The 21380-nt window shown below is 35.6% G+C and overlaps 3 protein-coding genes across 6 annotated transcripts in view; all 3 read left to right on the forward strand.

Moving 5' to 3' along the window:
- fcf1 (FCF1 rRNA-processing protein) overlaps positions 1-1257 on the forward strand; it is a 28450-nt gene extending 27193 nt beyond the window's left edge. The window contains exon 8 of the mRNA XM_079852432.1: positions 970-1257. Within this exon, the coding sequence (XP_079708558.1) occupies positions 970-1018 (49 nt within the window). The 3' untranslated portion in view covers positions 1019-1257. The remainder of the gene's footprint in view (positions 1-969) is intronic.
- A 5472-nt stretch (positions 1258-6729) lies between these two features.
- cga (glycoprotein hormones, alpha polypeptide) lies at positions 6730-8047 on the forward strand. The gene is made up of 4 exons (XM_079852434.1): positions 6730-6813; positions 7396-7494; positions 7589-7776; positions 7861-8047. The coding sequence occupies exons 1-4, from the start codon at positions 6744-6746 to the stop codon at positions 7933-7935; spliced, it is 432 nt and encodes a 143-aa protein (XP_079708560.1). The 5' UTR covers positions 6730-6743; the 3' UTR covers positions 7936-8047.
- Positions 8048-8884: 837 nt separating this feature from the next.
- znf292a (zinc finger protein 292a) overlaps positions 8885-21380 on the forward strand; it is a 36718-nt gene continuing 24222 nt past the window's right edge. For all 4 annotated transcript variants that reach the window (XM_079852410.1, XM_079852411.1, XM_079852413.1 and 1 more), the window contains exons 1-3: positions 8885-9045; positions 9740-9894; positions 15797-15875. In XM_079852410.1, coding sequence (XP_079708536.1) covers positions 8911-9045; positions 9740-9894; positions 15797-15875 — 369 coding nt within the window. In that variant the 5' untranslated portion in view covers positions 8885-8910. The remainder of the gene's footprint in view (positions 9046-9739; positions 9895-15796; positions 15876-21380) is intronic.

The raw sequence follows: 21380 nt of genomic DNA on the forward strand, positions 1-21380 counted from the left end.
TGCTGGCAAATGCGATAATGGCACGTACGAGAGATGTTAAATGCCAGTTTCTGAGAATGAGATCAGTCTTATCTGTATTGTGATGTAGTATAGGCAGAAAATATTCATCAAATTAGATACTTTTTTTATTGATTGCATGTCATTCACACAATAGCAGTACATTGTTCATAATATATTGATTATCCCCAAATTATAATATTTTTTTTTTAAATTTTTATTTCTAAAAAGCATACCAAAAGGTTTTTAAAGGGATAGTTTACTTTGAAATTAAATTTTTGGTATGTTTTAGCTTACCTCAAGGGCATCCAAGATGTAGGTGTCTTTTTTTCCGCAGTAGTTTCAATTTTGATATTTTTAGGTCAAACCGTTCTTGTCTGTCAGTCATTTAATGCAGGTCTGTGGTCACTGTCTCAAAGAGCATGCACAGAGTCCAAATTAAAACAATTCCCCATCGTCCAAATTAAACAATTCCCCATCGTAAGTACACATTGATGGCCTGAGACACGAAACGAGCGGTTTGTGTGAGAAAACAAACAGTATTTATATCGTTTTTACCTCTTATACACAGCCACGTCCAAGTGATCTGAGGGCACGCGCGCTTCCTGGTGTGTGACGTGTACGCAGACTGGTGCATAGATATATATACACTAGATGTCGCCTTAAAGACATTCGTTCCAATGAACTGCCGTAGCCAAGGCGACATCTAGTGTATATATCTATGCAAAACATACCAAAATTTAATTTCAAAGTGAACTATCCCTTTAAGGGTGGGGGGCTGTGGTGTTATAAAGTATTAGTGCTAATACCTGCAGATACCCTGTTCTATGAAGTTTTTTTTGTCAGATTGGACTTCTATGTTCGTGTGTGTTTGTAAATGCATATAAATTGTGTATATGTATTAATTTGTGACAGTAGAATTTATTTTAACCTATTTAAATTAATGCAACTGTTATGACATTTATTTTACAGGTATAACATTGAGAGAATGCCCGATGATTATGGTGCACCACGTTTATAGTACACAGAAGTGTTTTTGGTTTTTTTTTCTTGTTTTTTGATTTTTTTTTTTGGATTGCTATTCTCTCACCTTCAACCTTTAAAAGATTTTCCCTGTGAAATGTATTCAGTACTCCACCATAGTCTTTGGCAGCCCAGATGCCCAGTGCACAGAACATTGGTGGAAACTAAAATGTGTCGGAAAAGTGGAAAAAGTAGCAAGAAAGTGATCTGCAACAAATAAAAGTTATTAACCCATAATTTCAGTGATCTAAGACCTCCCCTTCTTGTTAATTTGCACAAAATCCAAACTTCTCAATTTTTTACGGTAACACTTTATTTTGATGGTCCCTTTTGAGCATTCTGTTTACTATAAGTAACTTTGCAACTACATGTCAACTAGCTCTCATTAGAGTATTAGCAGACTGTCTGATTAATATCTGTTTACTCTTTATTGTAAAGGTCCCCCAACATAATCAGTAGAATGTCTTAGTAACTTTGCAACTACATGTCAGCTTATTCTAACCCTAACAGTCTACTAATACTCTACTAACACTCTGTAGAGTTAGTAGACATGTAGGTGCAATGTTATTTATAGTCAACAGAATGTGTTAAAGAGACCATCACAATAAAGTGAAACCCTTTGTACATTATGGAGAACAAGTTATTATGAGCAAACATGCTTAGTTTCATGAATTATGCTTGACTATCAGACATTTCAACTGAAAGATGAAGGCTGTGATATTGATGTTGTCCACTAGAGGGCGACACAGAATAAGGAATCTTTTAAGCCTAATGTTTTTTTCCTGTCCATTTTCATCCCTTTGAATGGAAATAAATGCATTGATCCAGTTCATTTGTGTAACTGTGGTTGACTGACATTATTGTTTAATAAAATTAGTGTGCATAGAAATCTGTGAAATGCTTATAGGTCATTCAATGTTTATTTAACTGTTAAAGAAACCAATAAAACACATTTTTAATTTGCTACACATGATTAAAAATACTGATGTCCATTTAAAATCCGGACAATTTGTTCTTTTTCACAATAATATGTATTATAAAATTTCTTTAAAGACATTTTTTTTTGTGGGGTAAATGCAAGCATAAGGTTCAATACCTGTACAGTGGAAATAAATTATAACAATAAAAATGTTTCAGATAAAAGTTTTGAGCTGCAGATCTTCACATTCATTTGAAATTGTTTTGACCATGCGTTTCATATTAATTTAAATGATGAATATGAGTCCACACACACCAAATATATTTTGATCAAACTCTTAACTTTTAGAGAAGATTCAAGATGGATTTTGCTATAAAAAGCACACCATAAGATATGTTTCAATTGAATCGCTAATTATTCACATGGACTATTGCTGATTGGACCCTGATGATTGCAGCTTGCGGCTGTATAGTAATTTGGTTTTCTCCCAACAATAACATTGTTTCAATCAAACAAGTGAAATTGGCCTTGTAGTCCTTGACTATTACAGTAGGCTACCTATCATGTTACTGTTTGGAAAATGTCAAAAGCGACTTAACGTTCTCTAAACCAGGAGTGTCCAAATTCTGTCCTGTAGAGTTTGGCTCGATATTGCCTCAACACACCTGCCTAAAATTTTCTACTGTAGAATGCCTAGTAAGACCTTGATTAGCTGATTCAGGTGTGTTTAATGGGATTAAAGCTGGGCTCTGCAGGAGCAGGATTGGACACCCCTCTTCTAAACTGTATGTGCAATTGTCACAACTGTTTGCTGGAACATCAGATTTCTATTGCATGTCAGCAAAATGTAGTTGCACACCCAAAACATTAATTCATGCTTTAAGACCTAAAGTGTCAGTATTTTGGCCATGCAATGTCACCAAAATAGTGTTTTTGCCACACTGGTCAAAATGTTTTTTTTTCACCATGGAAATATGTGTTGTATACTTTTTTTGTTGACTCTGACTGCTTTCTATACTATACAAGGATGTCAGGTTTGACTAACTGAATACTCTTGTGTGTCACTGAGCTTTTTAGATAGATTTTAACAGTAGGTAAAAATTGACTGGAAAAAGTCAATACTATAGTACACAAAAAGAAAAAGAAAATTTTCATTTATACTTTTTTTTACTCAAACCTTCCTTGATCCTTCCTCCACCTTATTCTTTGTTTTCTCCAGAAGTGTTGGTGAATTTTGAGAGAAATGCGCCCGGCTTGGTAATGCATAACGGGGCTCGAGCACACTAAAATACTTGAACCCCTTGTTTTCAACAACCGAAAAGGGGCGCATTTGCTGATGCGATGGTGACTCGTTTATGTAACGGGTGACGCTGCCAATAAAGCACCAAAAAGCTGTCACAAAGAACCGGCAAAAGTAATGATTATGAATATGTAAAATATAGCAAGGAGACATTTTAATTGTTTATTAATAAACAAGTGTTTTCTGTGGCAGTGCCGGCTGCAAAGATGAAGTTGACGATGCTGACTCGCGATCTTCGCAGTGGTGAACGCGCCAGAGAGAAATGCACATTTCATGCGGATTACATAAGCAGAGAGCAGTCTGTTTTCTTTCATTTTGAATTGTTCTGTTTAAAAGCAGACATTTCAAGCTTTCTATAGATATATTTCTCAGGTCTGTGAAGCAAGTAGGCTAATACGCTGAGTTTCTGTTCATTTATGAGACTAGCTCCAGTTCACGCGCCGGCGCCTCTGTGTCGTGATTATAGCCTATCCATATTCTGCTATATTTACTTATTTATTAAATCCAGGCAATTGGTTGATGAAACATTGATTGAAATTAAGATACAATTAATACAAAACGAAATTCACTTTAAAGAAAGGCTTTGTGCTTTCTGTTTGAGGTCTCTGTGACCTTTTGAAGCAGTCTTTTAGTGCCGCTTTCAGAGCGGTCATGTCCGTAACATTCTTTTCCTCATAAATGCGAACTAAATAAAATAAAAATGAATATTATGTTCTGTTGAGAGCCAACCCTTTTTCATCCGGTGGGTATATTACTTTTGGTTTGCGCAGTGTAATTCACAGAATTACTAAAAAATATTTTGCCACCTAAAAGTTGAAGATTTTTTGTGTCACGTCCGTAACACATGTGTATTTCCGTCATATTAAATATAAAACGCATGTGTAGACTTATATTTTTCTAATGTCTGGACTCCTTTATTAAGGGAGTATGGATATATATACAGACGTTTCAGTATATTGGTATTAAATGCATTTTCTGAGAATTTATTTTTCAAGTTTTGACTGCAAATGTCACGTCCATAAAGCTGGAATTGCCCAATTTTAAAGAATTTATCCTAACCAGTTATGGCGTAGGTCTACGTATTTTATAATGTTAACTTCAAATAATACTAATAGTAATTTAAAGATGTGGTAGAATTGGATCTGGACGGGAAGGATAACTGGGAGTTGGAAGGGGTGTGCCTTCTCACACCGCGACACACTTTCGTGGATCTGAGTGTAGCGATTTCGGTTTCATACTGCATATCGTTACAGCCAACACAATTGTACAAAAATAAATGGGTAACACTTTACAATAAGGTTCATTAGTTAACATTTAGTTAATATATTAACTAATATGAACTAACCATGTGCAATTCATTCGTTCGTTACTGTATTTGTTAATCTTTGTTAATGTTAGTTAATAAAAATACAGCTGTTGATTGTTCATGTTACTTCATAGTGCATTATTGTTAACAAGATTTTAATAATGTATTAGTAAATGTTGAAATTAACAAAGATTAATAAATACTATAAGTGCAGTTCATTCTTAGGTCATGCTATAACTATTGTAGTTAACTAATGAACCTTATTGTAAAGTGTTACCAGTAAATATACTGAATACAAATGTATTTATGTAGCTACTGCTGTTCGTTCCTCCATGTTCAAAAATGGTAGTGATTGTGTTTGCCAAACTGCATATCATATGCTTCCAAACTTGATAGGTTGATTAATAAAATTGTGATTGCTATTTCATTACAATGGCAGGCCATTTACCAATTTAGCAGACATCACAAACATGGCATGTCAGATATTTATGGAATATACATGCATGTCTTAACATTTTCAATAACTGAATAATTTTGCATGTGATGGCTCACACGATGAAAGAATGTTAGAAGAATTTAGAAGTTGTGAAGAGTTTGACAGTTTCACTGAGAATCAACTCATCAGTTTTGATCAAGCCATGTGCATTTAGATATTGTGCAAATTGTTGCAATTACTCTTTTGGACACATGTGCCTAAATAAATAAGAAATCCAAATCTAATGTGAACAAGAAACTAATTGCACGTAACAGCGTATGTTAATAATGTAGTGTTAATATAAAATAACCCTTATTTGCTTACCACTTTTTGTCATCTTAACAATGACATCTCAGTCGGTTGTTTACACATCATACCTGCTTGGAGTCTGCCATGCAGTTTAATCACCATTGATAAACAGGTTATCAGTTAGTCTCAGCATAGTTATTGTTAGCTTCATGTGGCTAAAACCATATTAACCATATCTGCTGTACTACACCGTATACATGACTTTTAATTGGGCTATACTGGGACATACAGCTAGCTTAAAAAAAAGTCTTATTCATAAAATTATGGCATAAAATGTTGCATGAGGGATTGTTTTCTTACGCTTCATTTTAAAATGAAGAGAATACTTAATTTCTGCTCCACGGGGCTTATTAGATGATGGCTGTGTGTGCAAATTAATTTCAGTAACTTGTAGATTTTGACAAACATGCGCAGATGCCCCTTTTCAAAAATATCACATCAGAAGCTACATGCTGTGTAGCCAAAGAAGTTAAACGGGTGAAATCTAAATGAATAACTGCTATTATATTACATTATTTCTTTCGTTATTTTAAAATGAAGAGAATACTTCATTTCTGCTCCACGGGGCTTATTAGATGATGGCTGTGTGTGCAAATTAATTTCAGTAACTTGTAGATTTTGACAAACATGCGCAGATGCCCCTTTTCTGAATCTTGCAGTTTAGAGATGTAGTGCAATTGAGAAAATGTTTGTTCCAGCCTAAAAGTCTTAAAAAGAAAAATGAGTTTGTTGAATCTGTCTATGGTGTCATGTATGTTACAAATGCTTTGTCAATTTTAGATTTGTTGAATATTAGTTGTCTTGACGTATTTAATTTATAGCGTTTTACCACCATTGGTTCTAAATCATGCGTCATTATTGTTATATAACTACTGCTAATCTAGGACATGAGAACAAAAATTGTTGAGCTTCTAGTTTTTAGAACCAAATTAATAAATTCTTGATGAAAATTGCATGTATTTGGTTCCAGAAGCACTATTCAGGTGAAATGGCAGTGAAATATAGAGAACCTGATGTGTAAGTGGTTGAGAGCAGATGTATTCAAGGCTTCAGCTAATTTTGTGAAATTGAGATCTGTTGAGAATTGTTTTTCATCTAGACATTTATGTTTAGAAAGAATGTTAATTGTGTTCCCTTCCAAATGTTTATTTACTTGGTCTTAAAAAAAGGTCTTTGTATACTGCCTTTCATAATTAGAGAATGTAAAAGTAGAATGGTAATGGTGAAGTAATGCAGAAAGATCTCAAATAAACTGCAGAGATGAAAATAAAGCATAAAATAGGAAAGAGAACGTACATTTTTTTGGAATATGTTTGCATGTTGCCATTGTTCTTTTCTTACAGTCTTAGTTTGTTAATGTCAAATACTCCTCTCCATCTGGCATTGAAAATATTGAATTACCTTTGCATCAGGCATGAAACAACACAGTCCAAACCAAGGTCTTGTGGATTTGCTGCAGATGGAAAGATTGAGAGATAGTCAAGGCAAGCAAACATTCATCCTTGACAATTGATACTGTGTGTTTATAGAAGAGTTGAGGCACAACGTTAATTACAGATTACTTCATGACAGTAAATCATGTAACAATCTGGAGGTTTGAATTGAAAACAGAACAAATGTGTTATATGTACAAGCTTAGTATTGTTATCACAATCAACAATGTAATGCAGAGATCTCAAGCCAAAATATAGTTAATTGAAACTGCAGTACATATTCAGTTCTTAATTTAACTAATGGATTACAAGGTCAGCAAGGGAACAATCACATGCAATGCACACACAAGCTCACACACACACAAAATGGGGAAGGCGTAAGCAAGGTATAAAAGGTAGTTATACCTGTGTCTGAGAAGACAGATTGATCACATCTCACTGGAAGTCAAGAACAAAGGTAAAACAAAAAAATAATAATTTAAATGAAATATTTTTTTATCTTAAAGAATTCACTTAAAATGTACAAATATAACATTCGATCAGGGTGTTTGTACATATATGATGTATTTAAAAAATGTGAGTATTGTTTGTAAAGTGAGTTCTTTTTTCATGTTTTATTTTTTTCTATTATAGCCATCATGTTTTGGACACGATATGCTGGAGCAAGTATATTATTGTTTTTAATGCTTATTCATCTTGGACAACTGTATCCAAGAAATGATATGACTAACTGTAAGTTGAAAATCAATGGCTAAATTATAATACTTAATATGGAACTGCTACGTTTTCCTTCACATTTGTGTCTGTGTGTGTGTTTATTTACAAGTTGGATGTGAGGAGTGCAAACTCAAGGAGAACAACATTTTCTCAAAACCTGGGGCTCCTGTCTATCAGTGTATGGGATGCTGCTTTTCTAGGGCTTACCCCACACCCCTGAGGTCCAAGAAAACCATGCTTGTTCCGAAAAATATCACATCAGAAGCTACATGCTGTGTAGCCAAAGAAGTTAAACGGGTAAAATCGAAATGAATAACTGCTATTATATTACATTATTTCTTTCGTTATTATATAATAAAAATTGTTTGTGTTTGTTTGTAGGTACTTGTCAATGATGTCAAACTAGTGAACCACACAGACTGCCACTGTAGCACCTGTTACTATCACAAGTCTTAAAAACACTGTTACTAATTTACTTGTTTGCTTACATTTAGTTATATTCCTGTCTACCTGTCATTTTACTGCAGTGCTTATTTACTGTTTTTAATTCACAATGACTTATATCGGCTATTTAAAGTGAAACTATATTGTTAGAAGTTTGCTATATACCCATGCATACTGTGCCAATTTTCTTATGTAAACTAGATTCTGTTTTCAACAATTATGTTTTAAAAGGTTGCCCTACTTCCATAAATAGCCTACCTTAAGAGCATAAAATGCTATTAGAATTAAATAGAATTTTTAAAATTCAAGATATGCTTTTTATTGGTAATTGCTAACTTGTTTTGTCGTCACTGCTGTAAGATTGTTCAAATACATTAATTAAAAATAAGATTGCTTGGCATAGCTGCTTCGTTTCTTTTCTCCATCTGTTTTCTCTGTCTGTTTACTGGTGACTGATAACTGATATGCCATCATGTCTATGTATTACTTTGTTGCTATTACTTTGTTTAAAAAACATGCCAAATAAGACGGACACAAGGGGCAAAAAAAATGTAATTGTTTTATGAAATCGCAAGCTGAGTTTTCAAAGAAAGTAAGAAAGATTGATGTTTGTGTCAATGGCTTTAATTTTTTGTGAATTAAGACAGACGCCCTCGTGGCGGTAGGCTACTCGAAAAGAAATTTCGAATACTACTATGACGAAAGATTGGGTCATGATTGAATATTAATTATGTTTCTTTGACGTACTTCAAAACAGTTGCTATGGCGACTGCTTCCCAGTCATAAATATTAAATATGTATTGTAGGCACCGCTCTATTACCTTGCTGTGATGCAGAATTTTTTATTTTTTTTTGCTTGAATATTAATTGGGCTGTGCTGACGTTGCTCGGTAGCCCTCTAATAGTGAATGCACGGTTCATGAATATTTGGATCAGGCCTTGGCCGTAGTAGTTTGAGATATTTGGGCTGGTGTGAATGCAGCGAAGATGGCGGAGGAGGAGGGCAGCGCGACTGAGGCTGTGGCCCTCAGACAGAAATTTCAGGATCTTATCTCTGAATTAAAAAGGAGCTCCGAGTCGACGCTAGATGCCTCCAATAGTTTTTGTCGGGATTTCTGTCAAGTACGACTTTATTCATGCGTTTTAATCTAACGTTACCAGTCTTTGTTCGTGGACGATGCTGCATGTTTGCATCGCTGCACCAACGATAACAAAACTAACAATACTAATACAGTCATTCATAAATATGATGGGAAAAACACAAAAAGCTGTATGCTGAAGAGATGACGCATGATTGTGTTTTACATTGATTAAATCTTACAGACATGCTGTTTGTTTGTATGTATGGTGACTGCTTCTGATGGCTAACACATTAGCTTATTGTAGCAGCAGCCTTTACTTTCACTCAGAACAGTTATTTAAGGTACATATATGATCATATAATACTAATTGTAAATATATATATATAAAAAATCAGCTGATGTAACATCGAGATGATTTAGTAATAATCATGTATTTTTTTAAGAAAACAGCTGTGTTCTCAATTATCAGTCTGTCAAATTCTTTGATTATAAGATTAAATTAATCGTTCTAGATCCTGTCAATATTGTATTTGATCGCAACGTGGCCTCCACATATGTAATGTAATAATATATAAATCACTACTTTTCATCAGATGTACCATATTTAATTATTTTTTACTACTATTATTAGATGCTTTTGTTATTGGCTTTGGGCCATCACTGAGAATATATACAGTTTGGACTCTGAACTGAGACTGGACCATTCATTTATGGCTCTTTTTTTTTCCTTTCAGGTTTTGATGCAGCATGGATGTCAGTGGAAACCAGATGAAGATCCGCTTCCTCTGTTGGAGATGTACACGGTAGCTATAATGTCCTGCGCTGAGGCTAGCCCGTTCCTCAGCCCTGAATGTGAACACCTAACAGATGTGCTGGACAAGTTATCATGGTGAGTATAGACCAGAATGGGTTTGCATGCTCAAAATGCATGTTAGTTTATTTTTTAGTACTCTCCTGAATAAGATATTTTACATAAAAGAGGTTTTACATATAGTCCACAAGACAAAAAAATAGCTGAATTTATAAAAATGTCCCTGTTCAAAAGTTTATGAACCTTGATTCTAAATACTGTGTAGTTATCTGGATGATCCACAACATGATCTTGTTTAACTGCCCAATGTTCTTCAGAAAAATTCTCCAGGTCACAAAAATTCTACAGTTTTGCAGCATCTTTTGCAAATTTGAACCCTTTCCAGAAGTGTCTGTATGATTTTGAGATCCATATTTTCACACTGAGGACAATTGAGTGACTTAAACACAACTATTAAAAAAGGTTCAAACATTCATTGATGCTCCAGAAGGAAACACTTCAGGGAAACATGTAGGCTAAGTATCTTCTGTTGCTTCCTAAGGGCAGTGCCATCCTGTTCAAATGTTTTCACCGTTGTGGATCATCCAGGTAACGACACACAGTATTAAGAATCAAGGGTATGTATTGTAAACTTTTGAACGGGGTCATTTTTATAGATTCAGCTATTTTTCAGCATCTCGTCTGCTCACTGTGTCTGAGGCAGAGGCGGTTCTCAGGCAGTTCCTCCACGCACACAGTTGTGGCCTAATGGTTAGAGAGTCGGACTTGTAACCCGAAGGTAGGGTAGGGGTCCCAGGATACGATACAAATCATGATACTGAACTCACGATACAATATTATCACAATATTTTAAATAAAGAAGTTTTTTATTATTATTATTATTATTACATTTTTATTATTATTATTATTATTATTTTATTATCAGATCCCACAGATATCCACCCACTGATTTATTATACATTCAATTCAACATCATATAGGCTAGTAGTTTAATGTAGTAATGTCACTGAAACTCACACTTTCAATACAGGCATTCGTTGCACAGACTCTCCCAGTGCTCACTATATCCTGCCTCTCCTGCTATTAATTGCTATTCACATATAATAATAAACCATCTAAAATGCTTTGAATAATCATACTACTAAAACTAAATGTGATGGTGATTTAAATGATGTTTGCGCTTTCACTTTGAGGAGTTCCGCTCCAGCTTGTATGTGCTTCATTTGAACAATGCAATCAATCACAGCACGTCAAAATGACTATTCCCAAACTGTAAAATTTAATTCTGCATTTACACTCACAACAATCTCAAGTTGTTTTCGCGTTTCACACAAGCATTTTAATGTTTGTGTTTACTACAGTATGTGTGCTGTTGTAAATCTGTTCATCATATAAAGTCATCGTGTCTCTTCAGAAGACTTAGATTTGGATTAGACCACTCGATTGATTATTTTTGCAATGCTTTTATGACATTTTTGGGATCTTTTAAGTTTTAGAGAGTAATGGACTTTAAATGGAGAGACAGAAATCTCTCAGGTTTCATTAAAATATCTTAATTTGTGTTTGGAAGTTGAACGAGAATTTTATAGGTTTGAAATGTGAGTAAATGATGACGGAATTAAATTTTTGGCGTGAAATATACCTTCTAAATACAGTAAGCTGAGCCTTGGATAACACTAACTGTATGTCGCGAATCATATCGTTTACATCAATACATATTGTCACATTTTTATATCGCAATATAACAATGTATCGTTACACCCCTAGTCAGAAGATAAAAGAAGATATATTTGTCGTAGGATCCTTTCAACATTTAAGGGGATTTCCTATGAGTGGCAGCACTGTTCATGAAGTGAAACATCAACTTCAGTGTTACTCAGTTGATGCCTTAATCGTCAATTGAGCCTTGTGAATTGCCACTCAAAGTTAAATTATTTTCAACACCTTGCTTCATTTATAAATGAATCAGCGTTTTTAAGCATTATTATGTATTGTTTAATGATGACTCACTCATAAAGATAGTCCATTGGCGCCATCTACTGGTGTAACAATGTAATGGCACTGACTGATAGCTTGTCTAGTGCGCACAGACGTGCCAGTGGTGATACAGATTTGACAATCGGAACTAACTGTTATTAATATAATAAAAGCCCAACCCGCTTATTTATATAGCATAATAATAATATGGTGATATCACATATCATTAAATTGAGCCACTCAAAATCACAGCAAGGGAATCATTCCCTGCGACAGCCCTATAGGACGTAACACCTTACTTCAGTTGTTTTAATGAAATACACAACTGGCAATTTTAGCTTTTCACTTTCTTAGTGAATGATTTTGCTCTTAGCTCCGAAACCCCTTTTTTCTGTGGTGGTCATGGTCTTTGCCTAGCCATGTCCATATAATCGGTCAATTTAAGTTCATTGTCACTGGTAAAAAGATTTCTTGTACGAGAAGTGCATATTTAATACTATCTTTAAAATTTTAAAGAACGGTTCACCCACAAATGCAAATCCTGAAATTTGGAAGAATTTTTAACATACAAATGTGTAGCTCATGGTGAAAAAGGACAACAACCAAAAAACCTACATATGCCATATTACTTGTGCACTGTATTCCAAGCCTTCTGAAGCCATATGATTGCTTGTGTGATGGCACAGACTCAAATTGATGTCAATTGATGTCAATGATGTCAAATTCCTTCTAAAACTTGGATGTAAGTAAGATTTAAAACCTTAAAGGGATAGTTCACCCAAAAATGAAAATTAGCCCATGATTTACTCACCCTCTCAAGCCATCCTAGTTGTATATGACATTCATTCTTCAAATACAATTGGAGTTATATTAAATAATGGCCTGGCTCTTCCAAGCTTTATAATGGCAGTGAATGGCTGGAAAAAATTTGAAGCCCAAAAAAGTGCATCCATCCATGATAAAAAATACTCCACACGGCTTCCGGGGGATTAATAAAGGCCTGCTGAAGCGGAGCCATGGGTTTTTGTAAGAAATGTCCCAGTGTGTTGTGATTGGCACCATGTGTTGAGGAAATGTCCAACCCTAGTGCAAATATGAATATGGATGGCGTCAATTTCAAACCAATTCAAGCCCGATTCAGACCCTGACAATGTTAACGAACAAGAGGAAATTGCAGAGCGGATTTCATGCACAGACTTTGCAAGCATGGATTTCACGGGACGTTTCAGAGTGGCATGTTTGTAATTTTCTTTTAAATTATAGATACGATGTTATCCACCATTTAATTGTGATATTTGTCGGAAAACTAAGGTGATACAAGCCGTAATCGATCACAAAATCATGGCTAATTTTCCTAAGGAGCGGTGAAGTGTCTTACAAAAGTGAGAGCTTACAAAGCTGTTCTCCATAAAATGTTCAGCATACAGATAAACGTTTGGGTTTTAATGTTCAGAAACAGTGTTTAAAATACATCTTAAGCACTCCTAAGTTCGTCAGCCTTAGGAAGGTCAAACAAAGTTTTGGGAATGTTGTGGAAAATCTTTTCTAATGCAGCTCAGCCAGGCCTCTCCTTTTTTTGCATATTCCGTGGGCAGGTATTATTTAAATGAGAATCATTGTGACTTCATAAGATCTGGAAAAATCGCATTGTAGTCCAAACGTTCATTGTAGTTCGTTGTAGCACTGGTTCGCTACAGCATGGGGGAGTAAACTAAACACAAAATTGCGTTTAGTTTACATAATATATATATATATATATATATATATATATATATATATATATATATATATATATATATATATATATATATATTATGAATATAATTTCAGTTACATTTTAAATTAATTTAAATATAATTCAAAAAACTTGTTTTAAAGGCTGAAATGTTGTTTATCATTTTATAAAACTTTTTTTCGGCTTTCGGCACTACTACAACGATGTTCAGAGGAAGGAAGGAGGTGGTAACCGGCGAACGTTCACAAACTTTATTATATAAATAAACACAAAACGAAAGTAAAAGCAGCAACCACTCATGGACTTAAACAAAACACAACGTAAAAGTCCAGGCCTGGTCCTCTCTCATCCTTCACTGTCGTCACTCCTCCTTTTATGCTTCCGAAGCTCCTCCTTGAGAGATATGAGATCGGTGCAGCTCGCAGGTGATGCTTATCATCAGTCATGCCTCGCGCCATTCTTTCACGGCCCTCGACCCTGCCCTGCTTGCCACACAAGTCAAGTCACCTTTATTTATATGCTTTTTACAATATAGATTGTTTCAAAGCAGCTTTATAGTGATAACAGGAAAATAATGCAACAAAGTTTGTTTCGGCTGTTCAGCAGATCTAAAAGAAAATAGTGTCATAGTCCAGCTTAAGTAAGTTCAGGGATGGTTCATAATCATCATTTTTATATTTATTTTATGGTTTGGATGTTACCATAGACGTTGCTGCCCCACCCATATGGTATTCATTTTATTTGTGCATGTCGTAAAATGTCTTGGGAAGACATCTTGAATAAAAATCTGCACATGAATATGGCTTAAACTGTTTAATTGTGGATTGATTCATTCTATCACAATTATAGGGCACTGTGTCTGAGCCTGTGTGAATCTGATTTATTGCTTTAGCCACTAGATGGCGGTGTGTGTTAGTGTTTTAGGACACCCCTTAGCCCTAATAAAATCACTGTAACAGACAGGGGCCAGGCCAGAAATGTTCAAAAGGGTGGGCCTTCATAAAAAAGGGTGGGCAAAAAAACAAAACAAAAACAAAAAAAACTGCATGCTAAATTATCATAAAAAAAAAAAAAATTTAAGTTCAAAGTTACAAAACTGCAAATAAGAAATAAACCTACATGAATGAATGAATTTATTTATATATGGTCAGACACTTGCACGTGTCACTTTATTATTAACATTTTACCAAAATCAAGCTCAAATTGAGTAATCGGAATTTTACCATATAGTGCATTGTGTGCCTTTCACCAGGGGCGACGCTAGGGCTGGGCTAAGGGGGCTTAAGCCCAGAATGTTTTTAGTAAAGCCAGAGAATGTGGTAAAGCCCCGAATATTTTGTTACCTTGTCTTTCTCATAGAGCAAAACAATTAATCAGAAAAACAAATGTGAATAAGATTACAGCAGCTGCGATTACCTAATCATGAAAAGTGCATATTACAGTTTTAATTATATTTTGCCCTTTGCATTAAAGGTATTTACGACGTGCTTTTGCAGCGTTGAGCATTGTAGCCAATCACAGACATGTCTGTTGAACGCATCAGAGGCGTTTAAATGAGCTGAAGATGTGTTTTGCGCGAGCTCACCGAGTTCTACACTTTCGCAAACTTGTCATTATTATTGCCAATAAACTTAAGATGCAAATAAGTGATTCACTGCAATATAGTCACTGCAATAAATAATATAATAATTTGATAGTCTTGATGCTGCTCTGATGCACTCCATTACGCACCGCTCTGTTTGTTGTTAGAATGACTAAAAGTTCAGCGGTCTAGCACATCAATGTCAAAATGATTAAAGTGAACGAATGCCTGGTAAAATGTAAGTAGATAAACATTTAATATTTGGCTGTTTTACAATAGAAATGTTCAACTACCGACAGTATCCGGTGACGCAAATTACTCAACTTTATTTATTTATTTATTCAATTTTGCCTTTTTGAATTGAAAATATGCTATAATTTCCTTGATTCATTTAGAGAGAATGCATGCATAATTAAAAATAAAATATTATTTGCAAATGGTTAAAATTATTTCACTAATACAATAAGCCTTTCTTTTTCTTTATTCCCTTAAATCGCTTTTATAATTAATTAATTCATAAATAAAAACACCCAATTTTAGTTTGGGCTAAAGCCCCAAATATCCACTGTCCTTAGAACAGCCCCTGCCTTTCACTATGTAGAGAATAGTGCATAAGTAAACAAGTGAGTCAGCTTGAACGCAGTGTAAAGGAAATTTACTCAATAGATGTTTTTGTTCCCTGCTAGGAGCTGTCTGAATCTTCTGTTGTCATTCTCCGGGAAAATCCCTGGTGCCTTATGGGAAGAGTTTCAATCTTCTGTCAAGGTCAGAGACAAGACTTCATTAAATGTTTTTATTAACACAAAGGTAATGTGCAGTATCTTGTGGAATTGGTGGATGGACCTGGCTTATCAAATTAGGTTACACTTTAATTTAAGGTGTCATTGTTACAGTGTAATTATATATTTAAGTACTGAGTCATATTAAGCAACTATATGTACTTACTATAGGGTTAGGGTAGGACTAGGATTTGGTTTAGGGTTAGTTGCATGTAATTATGCATAATTTACTGTTATTACTATAGTAACTACATGTGTAACACTGTAGAATAAAGTGTTACCTCAAATTATTATTACATTCATATAAGCATCACACAACAGCATTTCTAATTAGTATTAATATTTTAAGAACGTATTGGGTAAGAGGTCCAAATAAAGAATACATACCAGATGGCTTGGTTAATTGCTTTATGGGTTTACTAAACATGGAAAACTATTTTCAATGCACGTTTCATCTCTGTGCTGTCAATTATATGATTGCTTTCTTTACACATTGAATATATGTGACCTGTGCTTGCAAAATAAGTCAGAATGAGCAAATTAAATATATATATATATATATATATATATATATATATATATATATATATATATATATATATATATATATACAGTGAGGAAAATAAGTATTTGAACACCCTGCTATTTTGCAAGTTCTCCCACTTAGAAATCATGGAGGGGTCTGAAATTGTCATCGTAGGTGCATGTCCACTGTGAGAGACATAATCTAAAAAAAAAAAATCCAGAAATCACAATGTATGATTTTTTAACTATTTATTTGTATGATACAGCTGCAAATAAGTATTTGAACACCTGAGAAAATCTATGTTAATATTTGGTACAGTAGCCTTTGTTTGCAATTACAGAGGTCAAACGTTTCCTGTAGTTTTTCACCAGGTTTGCACACACTGCAGGAGGGATTTTGGCCCACTCCTCCACACAGATCTTCTCTAGATCAGTCAGGTTTCTGGGCTGTCGCTGAGAAACACGGAGTTTGAGCTCCCTCCAAAGATTCTCTATTGGGTTTAGGTCTGGAGACTGGCTAGGCCACGCCAGAACCTTGATATGCTTCTTACAGAGCCACTCCTTGGTTATCCTGGCTGTGTGCTTCGGGTCATTGTCATGTTGGAAGACCCAGCCTCGACCCATCTTCAATGCTCTAACTGAGGGAAGGAGGTTGTTCCCCAAAATCTCGCAATACATGGCCCCGGTCATCCTCTCCTTAATACAGTGCAGTCGCCCTGTCCCATGTGCAGAAAAACACCCCCAAAGCATGATGCTACCACCCCCATGCTTCACAGTAGGGATGGTGTTCTTGGGATGGTACTCATCATTCTTCTTCCTCCAAACACGTTTAGTGGAATTATGACCAAAAAGTTCTATTTTGGTCTCATCTGACCACATGACTTTCTCCCATGACTCCTCTGGATCATCCAAATGGTCATTGGCAAACTTAAGACAGGCCTTGACATGTGCTGGTTTAAGCAGGGGAACCTTCCGTGCCATGCATGATTTCAAACCATGAAGTCTTAGTGTATTACCAACAGTAACCTTGGAAACGGTGGTCCCAGCTCTTTTCAGGTCATTGACCAGCTCCTCCCTTGTAGTTCTGGGCTGATTTCTCACCTTTCTTAGGATCATTGAGACCCCATGAGGTGAGATCTTGCATGGAGCCCCAGTCCGAGGGAGATTGACAGTCATGTTTAGCTTCTTCCATTTTCTAATGATTGCTCCAACAGTGGACCTTTTTTCACCAAGCTGCTTGGCAATTTCCCCGTAGCCCTTTCCAGCCTTGTGGAGGTGTACAATTTTGTCTCTAGTGTCTTTGGACAGCTCTTTGGTCTTGGCCATGTTAGTAGTTGGATTCTTACTGATTGTATGGGGTGGACAGGTGTCTTTATGCAGCTAACGACCTCAAACAGGTGCATCTAATTTAGGATAATAAATGGAGTGGAGGTGGACATTTTAAAGGCAGACTAACAGGTCTTTGAGGGTCAGAATTCTAGCTGATAGACAGGTGTTCAAATACTTATTTGCAGCTGTATCATACAAATAAATAGTTAAAAAATCATATATTGTGATTTCTGGATTTTGTTTTTTAGATTATGTCTCTCACAGTGGACATGCACCTACGATGACAATTTCAGACCCCTCCATGATTTCCAAGTGGGAGAACTTGCAAAATAGCAGGGTGTTCAAATACTTATTTTCCTCACTGTATATATTTTGCAAGTTCTCCCTATGCTATGATACAGCTGCAAATAAGTATTTGAACACCTGTCTATCAGCTAGAATTCTGACCCTCAAAGACCTGTTAGTCTGCCTTTAACCTGTTAAGCTGCAACCCCACTTTTGAAAAATCCCCAGAAATGGCATACCCAAACTGAAACAGATACAGTTCATGAACCCTTTGCACTAAAAGCACAAGTATGATCTCATTTGAAAGCTGACACCTGGCAGTTTATTGTAAAGGTAGAATTAATTATTTTCATAATGACAAAAATTGTTATAAATAGCTTCAAAGTTTTGTTAAGTTATTAGAAATTAATTTTTATGAAACATCCTCATGAAAATAAAATTGAAGTTGGCACTGTAGCAATCTAGAAATGCACTACAGCTAAAGCCACATGTCTAAACATTTTATGTTTAAAATCTGAAGATAATAAGTCCAAAACTCTGTATTTAGTTAAATGTTTTTCAAGACCATGTCAATGACTTTATTTTGATTTGACACTAAAATGCTTCTGATGTTTATTGTCAACTTCTAACCATCTATGCAGTCTTTTGTCTCTATTGTTTTGTGGTGCAGACGAGCCCCATTCAGTCTCAGTCTCCCCCTGCACACATTCACACCTCTCCAGCCTGGTTATGGCTCTAAATATGCATTTCTTTTGTCTGCATTATAGTTACTAACGACTGGCTATTCACAGGCTATTCATAGGGTTTCAGTCCCTAATTTCTTTTCTCAAAGTTAACCTCACATTTTATCCTGTATCAAATGCATTTCTTGAATAAAGAAACAGTTCAGTAAGCATTCAAAAAATTATAAAAGTATAACTGCTAGTGGCAGGTGCACCTAGGGCTAGCTAGCATGTTAGCTTAGCACACCATCAATACACGACAATTTATGAGATTAAAACCATGTTTGTGCTCCAAACTTACTTTTATAACGCAAGTGAGTATTTTAAATAATCTTCTGTGATCTAATTTGGCTTCAGATAAAAAAACCAGACAGAAAATATACTATTGTATGGTATTCTGCACAATGACAGTCTATATAGATTAGCATTACATTATAAGTATAATCTATTATTATGGAAATACCTGGCATGGCTTGAAAAACACAGGTAACTCAAATATCATTGCAATCATGTTTATTATCTTCAAAACATCTAACTGCATGTAACAGCGCGATCTCTGTAGCTTTGTGTGTATCAGTGACGTCCTGGAATGTCACATGATCATGGCTCTTCTTCATGTTCCATATATGGACTATTATTGTGCATAATAGCGCCCTCAGGCTATTGGTATGAATTTATAACACAGTATCAGAGTACCAAACGCTCATAAAGATTACATCGACGCATTTGGGTATAAATTCAATAAATATTATTCCTGTCTATAGAAATATGATGTGCATCTATGAGAATCTATCAATATTTCTCCAAATCTGCACATTTTTTAGCTAAAAGCCCTGAAGGACGTTGTTTTGTGTATCGCTGTCATGACGACAGCACGGAGTTTTTTATGAATGAAAGCGGCTGACGCGCATAATTCATATTAAAGGTATCGTCTCATTTTTTCATTTCATAACTCCTGACACAAATTAAGAAATAACTGTCACTATGAGTTTCTCAGAATACAATAGTGGTCAAATACTGAAACTTGAGTATTATATCTTTTTAATTATGTATAGTTTGTCAAGGTATAACATTAAATCTGATAGTAATTTTGAATTAAATAAATAAAAAACGCTTCAGTGCGCGGGCGCACTGGCAACGGTTAACAGGTTAAAATGTCCACCTCCACTCCATTTATTATCCTAAATTAGATGCACCTGTTTGAGGTTGTTAGCTGCATAAAGACACCTGTCCACCCCATACAATCAGTAAGAATCCAACTACTAACATGGCTAAGACCAAAGAGCTGTCCAAAGACACTAGAGACAAAATTGTACACCTCCACAAGGCTGGAAAGGGCTACGGGGAAATTGCCAAGCAGCTTGGTGAAAAAAGGTCCACTGTTGGAGCAATCATTAGAAAATGGAAAAAGCTAAACATGACTGTCAATCTCCCTCGGACTGGGGCTCCATGCAAGATCTCACCTCGTGGGGTCTCAATGATCCTAAGAAAGGTGAGAAATCAGCCCAGAACTACACGGGAGGAGCTGGTCAATGACCTGAAAAGAGCTGGGACCACCGTTTCCAAGGTTACTGTTGGTAATACACTAAGACGTCATGGTTTGAAATCATGCATGACACGGAAGGTTCCCCTGCTTAAACCAGCACATGTCAAGGCCCGTCTTAAGTTTGCCAATGACCATTTGGATGATCCAGAGGAGTCATGGGAGAAAGTCATGTGGTCAGATGAGACCAAAATAGAACTTTTTGGTCATAATTCCACTAAACGTGTTTGGAGGAAGAAGAATGATGAGTACCATCCCAAGAACACCATCCCTACTGTGAAGCATGGGGGTGGTAGCATCATGCTTTGGGGGTGTTTTTCTGCACATGGGACAGGGCGACTGCACTGTATTAAGGAGAGGATGACCGGGGCCATGCATTGCGAGATTTTGGGGAACAACCTCCTTCCCTCAGTTAGAGCATTGAAGATGGGTCGAGGCTGGGTCTTCCAACATGACAATGACCCGAAGCACACAGCCAGGATAACCAAGGAGTGGCTCTGTAAGAAGCATATCAAGGTTCTGGCGTGGCCTAGCCAGTCTCCAGACCTAAACCCAATAGAGAATCTTTGGAGGGAGCTCAAACTCCGTGTTTCTCAGCGACAGCCCAGAAACCTGACTGATCTAGAGAAGATCTGTGTGGAGGGGTGGGCCAAAATCCCTCCTGCAGTGTGTGCAAACCTGGTGAAAAACTACAGGAAACGTTTGACCTCTGTAATTGCAAACAAAGGCTACTGTTCCAAATATTAACATAGATTTTCTCAGGTGTTCAAATACTTATTTGCAGCTGTATCATACAAATAAATAGTTAAAAAATCATACATTGTGATTTCTGGATTTTTTTTTTTTAGATTATGTCTCTCACAGTGGACATGCACCTACGATGACAATTTCAGACCCCTCCATGATTTCTAAGTGGGAGAACTTGCAAAATAGCAGGGTGTTCAAATACTTATTTTCCTCACTATATATATATATATATATATATATATATATATATATATATATATATATATATATATATATATATATATATTAATAACAATAAATAACAAGTTGCCCATTTCATGTTACTTTTTTTTTTGTATTA

Source organism: Squalius cephalus (genome assembly GCF_949319135.1).
Source record: "Squalius cephalus genome assembly, chromosome: 20".
Classification (NCBI taxonomy): domain Eukaryota; kingdom Metazoa; phylum Chordata; class Actinopteri; order Cypriniformes; family Leuciscidae; genus Squalius; species Squalius cephalus.

Coding starts and splice junctions, on each gene's coding strand:
- cga (XM_079852434.1), top strand. CDS start 6,744: ATGAAACAACACAGTCCAAACCAAGGTCTTGTGGATTTGCTGCAGATG. Junction 6,814..7,395: donor AAGATTGAGAGATAGTCAAG/GCAAGCAAACAT, acceptor TTTCTATTATAG/CCATCATGTTTTGGACACGA. Junction 7,777..7,860: donor TAGCCAAAGAAGTTAAACGG/GTAAAATCGAAA, acceptor GTTTGTTTGTAG/GTACTTGTCAATGATGTCAA.